At 40.3% G+C, this 8016-nt stretch overlaps 1 protein-coding gene across 1 annotated transcript; it reads left to right on the top strand.

Annotated features, from left to right (window-relative positions):
• The first annotated feature begins 714 nt into the window (after nt 1-714).
• On the top strand, nt 715-8016 carry LOC117326689 (retinitis pigmentosa 1-like 1 protein). Its single transcript, XM_033883411.1, has 2 exons — nt 715-1089; nt 6112-8016. Exons 1-2 carry the CDS (start codon nt 715-717, stop codon nt 8014-8016), a joined length of 2280 nt encoding a protein of 759 aa, XP_033739302.1.

Genomic DNA, 8016 nt, shown 5'->3' with positions numbered 1-8016 from the left:
TTTACGCTAAACGTTGTGTAATATCAGTGTCGTTATAAACGCTGTTATACATATACGATTTCGTGATTTCATGTGTATGCATACATGTCAATAAACTTAATAACTTTTCCACAACATGTCCGTTCTCTTAAACCATAAAATGCAACTGAATGTAATATTTAAGATTTGTAAGATTGAGTTCGTGTCTTGTGTAAATAAAATAGTGTCAGTATGGACGTTTATCAATGAGCACGCTTTCATTATCAGTAGCGATCCGACTCTCCCGCTGTTCGTCATTTGTCAACAAGTTATATAAATCACCACATGCCGTTCTATAACTGGCATACACTCAGATTAGCAGACCAGTAACACACTGTACATTTTGTTAACTTTTTAATTCCCGGGAATTGTTAAAGCATCAAACTCAGCTGTTTTATATGCAAAGCGAATATTTGATTACATACTGTGTAGCAATACTTGTTTTATATTTTGATATTGTTTCAAAATCTACAAAAATCTTTTGTAACGTTTAACGTTTTACTTACGAGGTGTGCCTAACCAGTCAGTCCTGTAGAAATAAATGCTCGATTAACTTACCTGTCCAGGTGTAATTTGTCATTAGTGTGTGGCTGGGGAGGGTAGGCAGACGGTAGTTATGTTGTGAGGAATGCCGACTTAATTTGTGTGGCACTCATTGTATTTGGATGTAGAGGATAAAAAAACAATCGATATCACATGGCCCATGTGTTACATATCGTAGACAGTGTAACACTTCTGTACGCTTATAAGGAGCCTTGCATTGAAAAACTGCTGGTAAAGCCAACATTATCAGCTGTACCGCACAATACCAGCTGTACCGCACAGTATCAGCTGTACCGCACAGTATCAGCTGAAGCACCAACACTAGTACTGTCAGCTGTACCAAAGCAGCACAACACTGCCAGCTGTACCAAAACTGCCAGCTGTACCAACACTGTCAGCTGTACCAACACTGCCAGCTGTACCAACACTGTCAGCTGTACCAACACTGCCAGCTGTACCAACACTGCCAGCTGTACCAACACTGCCAGCTGTACCAACACTATCAGCTGTACTATAAGCTTGATGCATGTATGTCTACGGACTAAAGGAATCTATCATTACGTGGGTGAAACTAACTTAGAGGATATCGGCAGAGTGAAATACTGTTACAATGCGCTATTGCGTAAGGAACCGACTTTTATGTAAGGTAGGTGTACCTGTAGCTGTCAAATTGATCGTCGCACGGAGCAATGCGTTTGGTTAATTACGTAAAGACAATATACCAAGGGAGATAATTCATTGGTTTAGAATGTCTTAAATAAATAGTGTGTATGTTAAACATGTCAGACTGTCGATAATACAAGCTGGAACTAAAGTCAATGGCGCTTTTAGGTTAAATATTGCACTTTGATATGAAATCCACGCGGCCTGTTTGACCACGATACCCAATAAAAGAGTCAGCGGTCTAATATAGTTTAAATAAACGTTAATCTGTAAAGAGAGTAAACATCCCGAATACACCTAGCATTGAAGCGGGATGATAATACTCACATTTACATTCCAGTGGTTTAGTTATAGGCGAACCTTTAAGGCTGGGACTGGATTCTATCTTCATTTAGACTTACTAGGTCTGTTTCCCTTACATATGGTGTAAATGTCGTCAAACTTAAACAAAATTGGCTTCTTTTCATTAATCTGAAACCTGTAAATTGTTTTGTATGACTGTGGTAAAATTTACATTTCAGAATCATTGAATTGAAAAATATTTCAATGGCATTAATAATGACGCGTGAAAATAACTTTTAGAATATTTCGCACAACCTTGGACACGTTTCATCAATATTAAGGAAATTCTTTAACTTATTTTCCCCCATAGGAAATCATCAGAGGATTTAAGAAAGGTTTCCCTTGAATTCTGTAATGATTTACTTTGGGGAAAATTAAGAGAACTTTGATGAAACCAGGGCCTTGACAGCGTTTATAGGGAAGAGATTTGAGTACAGAGTTTATTACAGTCACTGTGAAGAGATTTGAGTACAGAGTTTATAATAGTCACTGTGAAGAGATTTGAGTACAGAGTTTATTACAGTCACTGTGAAGAGATTTGAGTACAGAGTTTATTACAGTCACTGTGAAGAGATTTGAGTACAGAGTTTATTACAGTCACTGTGAAGAGATTTGAGTACAGAGTTTATAATAGTCACTGTGAAGAGATTTGAGTACAGAGTTTATAATAGTCACTGTGAAGAGATTTGAGTACAGAGTTTATTACAGTCACTGTGAAGAGATTTGAGTACAGAGTTTATTACAGTCACTGTGAAGAGATTTGAGTACAGAGTTTATTACAGTCACTGTGAAGAGATTTGAGTACAGAGTTTATTACAGTCACTGTGAAGAGATTTGAGTACAGAGTTTATTACAGTCACTGTGAAGAGATTTGAGTACAGAGTTTATAATAGTCACTGTGAAGAGATTTGAGTACAGAGTTTATTACAGTCACTGTGAAGAGATTTGAGGACAGAGTTTATAATAGTCACTGTGAAGAGATTTGAGTACAGAGTTTATTACAGTCACTGTGAAGAGATTTGAGTACAGAGTTTATTACAGTCACTGTGAAGAGATTTGAGTACAGAGTTTATTACAGTCACTGTGAAGAGATTTGAGGACAGAGTTTATTACAGTCACTGTGAAGAGATTTGAGTACAGAGTTTATTACAGTCACTGTGAAGAGATTTGAGTACAGAGTTTATTACAGTCACTGTGAAGAGATTTGAGTACAGAGTTTATTACAGTCACTGTGAAGAGATTTGAGTACAGAGTTTATTACAGTCACTGTGAAGAGATTTGAGTACAGAGTTTATTACAGTCACTGTGAAGAGATTTGAATACAGAGTTTATTACAGTCACTGTGAAGAGATTTGAGTACAGAGTTTATTACAGTCACTGTGAAGAGATTTGAGTACAGAGTTTATTACAGTCACTGTGAAGAGATTTGAGTACAGAGTTTATTACAGTCACTGTGAAGAGATTTGAGTACAGAGTTTATTACAGAGTCACTGTGAAGAGATTTGAGTACAGAGTTTATTACAGTCACTGAAGAGATTTGAGTACAGAGTTTATTACAGTCACTGTGAAGAGATTTGAGTACAGAGTTTATTACAGTCACTGTGAAGAGATTTGAGTACAGAGTTTATTACAGTCACTGTGAAGAGATTTGAGTACAGAGTTTATAATAGTCACTGTGAAGAGATTTGAGTACAGAATTTATTACAGTCACTGTGAAGAGATTTGAGTACAGAGTTTATTACAGTCACTGTGAAGAGATTTGAGAACAGAGTTTATTACAGTCACTGTGAAGAGATTTGAGTACAGAGTTTATTACAGAGTCACTGTGAAGAGATTTGAGTACAGAGTTTATTACAGTCACTGTGAAGAGATTTGAGTACAGAGTTTATTACAGTCACTGTGAAGAGATTTGAGTACAGAGTTTATAATAGTCACTGTGAAGAGATTTGAGTACAGAGTTTATTACAGTCACTGTGAAGAGATTTGAGGACAGAGTTTATAATAGTCACTGTGAAGAGATTTGAGTACAGAGTTTATTACAGTCACTATGAAGAGAGTTGAGTACAGAGTTTATTACAGTCACTGTGAAGAGATTTGAGTACAGAGTTTATTACAGTCACTGTGAAGAGATTTGAGTACAGAGTTTATTACAGTCACTGTGAAGAGATTTGAGTACAGAGTTTATTACAGTCACTGTGAAGAGATTTGAGTACAGAGTTTATTACAGTCACTGTGAAGAGATTTGAGTACAGAGTTTATTACAGTTACTGTGAAGAGATTTGAATACAGAGTTTATTACAGAGTCATAGTTAAGAGATTTGAGTACAGAGTTTATTACAGTCACTGTGAAGACATTCGAGTACAGAGTTTATTACAGTCACTGTAAAGAGATTTGAGTACAGAGTTTATTACAGTCACTGTGAAGAGATTTGAATACAGAGTTTATTACAGTCACTGTGAAGAGATTTGAGTACAGAGTTTATTACAGAGTCATAGTTAAGAGATTTGAGTACAGAGTTTATTACAGTCACTGTGAAGACATTCGAGTACAGAGTTTATTACAGTCACTGTGAAGAGATTTGAGTACAGAGTTTATTACAGTCACTGTGAAGAGATTTGAGTACAGAGTTTATTACAGTCACTGTGAAGAGATCTGAGTACAGAGTTTATTACAGTCACTGTGAAGAGATTTGAGTACAGAGTTTATTACAGTCACTGTGAAGAGATTTGAGTACAGAGTTTATTACAGTCACTGTGAAGAGATTCGAGTACAGAGTTTATTACAGTCACTGTGAAGAGATTTGAGTACAGAGTTTATTACAGTCACTGTGAAGAGATTTGAATACAGAGTTTATTACAGTCACTGTGAAGAGATTTGAGTACAGAGTGTATTACAGTCACTGTGAAGAGATTTGAGTACAGAGTTTATTACAGTCACTGTGAATAGATTTGAGTACAGAGTTTATTGCAGAGTCATAGTTAAGAGATTTGAGTACAGAGTTTATTACAGTCACTGTGAAGAGATTCGAGTACAGAGTTTATTACAGTCACTGTGAAGAGATTTGAGTACAGAGTTTATTACAGTCACTGTGAAGAGATTTGAGTACAGAGTTTATTACAGTCACTGTGAAGAGATTTGAGTACAGAGTTTATTACAGAGTCATAGTTAAGAGATTTGAGTACAGAGTTTATTACAGTCACTGTAAAGAGATTTGAGTACAGAGTTTATTACAGTCACTGTGAAGAGTTTTGAATACAGAGTTTATTACAGTCACTGTAAAGAGATTTGAGTACAGAGTTTATTACAGTCACTGTAAAGAGATTTGAGTACAGAGTTTATTACAGTCACTGTAAAGAGATTTGAGTACAGAGTTTATTACAGTCACTTTGAAGAGATTTGAATACAGAGTTTATTACAGTCACTGTGAAGAGATTTGAGTACAGAGTTTATTACAGTCACTGTGAAGAGATTTGAGTACAGAGTTTATTACAGTCACTGTAAAGAGATTTGAGTACAGAGTTTATTACAGTCACTGTGAAGAGATTTGAGTACAGAGTTTATTACAGTCACTGTGAAGAGATTTGAGTACAGAGTTTATTACAGTCACTGTAAAGAGATTTGAGTACAGAGTTTATTACAGTCACTGTGAAGAGTTTTGAATACAGAGTTTATTACAGTCACTGTAAAGAGATTTGAGTACAGAGTTTATTACAGTCACTGTAAAGAGATTTGAGTACAGAGTTTATTACAGTCACTGTAAAGAGATTTGAGTACAGAGTTTATTACAGTCACTTTGAAGAGATTTGAGTACAGAGTTTATTACAGTCACTGTGAAGAGATTTGAGTACAGAGTTTATTACAGTCACTGTGAAGAGATTTGAGTACAGAGTTTATTACAGTCACTGTGAAGAGATTTGAGTACAGAGTTTATTTTACAATGTAATAATGGAAAATGTTCCAATCAATGGCATATCACATTTAAAATCAGGGATATTTCCAAAACGAGATCGCGAATTAAAAAACAGTTGTTGTGTGTAAAACGTTGATGGCATGTGATGATTTCGTGGAGATGACTTGAAATAAAATATTGGGAAAATGTCACAAAATAAACGTGAAACGCTGGCACATGTGACTAGTGAATAGAGTGAGAAAATCTTGGCACAGAACAAAGATTTGTATTGATTTAGGAATGTAAAAGGAATCCTCTCCGGAATAATCCTCTTATCTAAATAGCATTACACACTATACACAGTGGACGAACATCCTTAGATATAAAACACCACCCTCTATGTTCCTAGGATAGAGTGACTTTAGCTGTTTCCAACCCGAGAAGACATAAATAAAGTTTATAAGTGACCCCTACCTACTGTATAAAATAAAAATATCAAACAAATACTGAGTTTATCATATCGTTAAAGTGATTAGTTTTGAACTCCCTCTTATGTGATCTTCAAAAAAAGGCATAAGCGTAACAATTGGTCTTTCTTTTTCTCCTGACACCTATGAAATTGCTAGTATCTCGATTTTGAACAAAAGCATGACAGGCTGAAGGGAGCGAATTTGAACGTGACACTTCTAGTATCGAGGATGGGGGTACAGAGGGTGACAGTGAATGTGACACCTGGGGTATCGAGGATTGGGGTACAGAGGGTGACAGTGAACGTGGCACCTGGGGTATCGAGGATGGGGGTACAGAGGGTGACAGTGAACGTGACACTTCTAGTATCGAGGATGGGGGTACAGAGGGAGACAGTGAACGTGACACTTCTAGTATCGAGGATGGGGGTACAGAGGGAGACAGTGAACGTGACACTTCTAGTATCGAGGATGGGGGTACAGAGGGTGACAGTGAACCTGATACATGGAGTATCGAGGAAGGGGGTACAGAGGGAGACAGTGAACGTGACACTTGGGGTATCGAGGATGGGGGTACAGAGGGTGACAGTGAACGTGACACCTGGGGTATCGAGGATGGGGGTACCGAGGGTGACAGTGAACCTGATACATGGAGTATCGAGGAAGGGGGTACAGAGGGAGACAGTGAACGTGGCACCTGGGGTATCGAGGATGGGGGTACAGAGGGTGATAGTGAACGTGGCACCTGGGGTATCGAGGATGGGGGTACCGAGGGTGACAGTGAACGTGGCACCTGGGGTATCGAGGAAGGGGGTACAGAGGGAGACAGTGAACGTGGCACCTGGGGTATCGAGGATGGGGGTACAGAGGGTGACAGTGAACGTGGCACCTGGGGTATCGAGGATGGGGGTACAGAGGGTGACAGTGAACGTGGCACCTGGGGTATCGAGGATGGGGGTACAGAGGGTGACAGTGAACGTGACACTTCTAGTATCGAGGATGGGGGTACAGAGGGTGACAGTGAACCTGATACATGGAGGATCGAGGATGGGGGTACAGAGGGTGACAGTGAATGTGACACCTGGGGTATCGAGGATTGGGGTACCGAGGGTGACAGTGAACGTGACACCTGGGGTATCGAGGATGGGGGTACAGAGGGTGACAGTGAACCTGATACATGGAGGATCGAGGATGGGGGTACAGAGGGTGACAGTGAACGTGACACCTGGGGTATCGAGGATGGGGGTACAGAGGGTGACAGTGAACGTGACACCTGGGGTCTCGAGGATGGGGGTACAGAGGGTGACAGTGAACCTGATACCTGGAGGATCGAGGATGGGGGTACAGAGGGTGACAGTGAACGTGACACCTGGGGTATCGAGGATGGGGGTACAGAGGGTGACAGTGAACGTGACACTTCTAGTATCGAGGATGGGGGTACAGAGGGTGACAGTGAACGTGACACCTGGGGTATCGAGGATGGGGGTACAGAGGGTGACAGTGAATGTGACACCTGGGGTACGGAGGATGGGGGTACAGAGGGTGACAGTGAACGTGACACTTCTAGTATCGAGGATGGGGGTACAGAGGGTGACAGTGAATGTGACACCTGGGGTATGGAGGATGGGGGTACAGAGGGTGACAGTGAACGTGACACTTCTAGTATCGAGGATCGGGGTACAGAGGGTGACAGTGAACGTGACACTTCTAGTATCGAGGATGGGGGTACAGAGGGAGACAGTGAACGTGATACCTGGGGTCTCGAGGATGGGGGTACAGAGGGTGACAGTGAACCTGATACCTGGAGGATCGAGGATGGGGGTACAGAGGGTGACAGTGAACGTGACACTTCTAGTATCGAGGATGGGGGTACAGAGGGTGACAGTGAACGTGACACTTCTAGTATCGAGGATGGGGGTACAGAGGGTGACAGTGAACGTGACACCTGGGGTATCGAGGATGGGGGTACAGAGGGTGACAGTGAACGTGACACTTCTAGTATCGAGGATGGGGGTACCGAGGGTGACAGTGAATGTGACACCTGGGGTATCGAGGATGGTGGTACAGAGGGTGACAGTGAACCTGACACCTAG

The sequence above is a fragment of the Pecten maximus genome, chromosome 5 (genome assembly GCF_902652985.1).
Source record: "Pecten maximus chromosome 5, xPecMax1.1, whole genome shotgun sequence".
Classification (NCBI taxonomy): Eukaryota; Metazoa; Mollusca; class Bivalvia; order Pectinida; family Pectinidae; genus Pecten; species Pecten maximus.
Note: the sequence above shows the minus strand (reverse complement) of the source record. Positions and strands in the feature narration are given on the sequence as shown.

What these genes read in the sequence shown, in the direction of transcription:
- LOC117326689 (XM_033883411.1), top strand. Translation starts at nt 715, where the DNA reads ATGGCCCATGTGTTACATATCGTAGACAGTGTAACACTTCTGTACGCT. An exon ending in GTACTATAAGCTTGATGCAT is followed by an intron (nt 1,090 to 6,111) that starts GTATGTCTACGG and finishes AAAGCATGACAG; the next exon opens with GCTGAAGGGAGCGAATTTGA.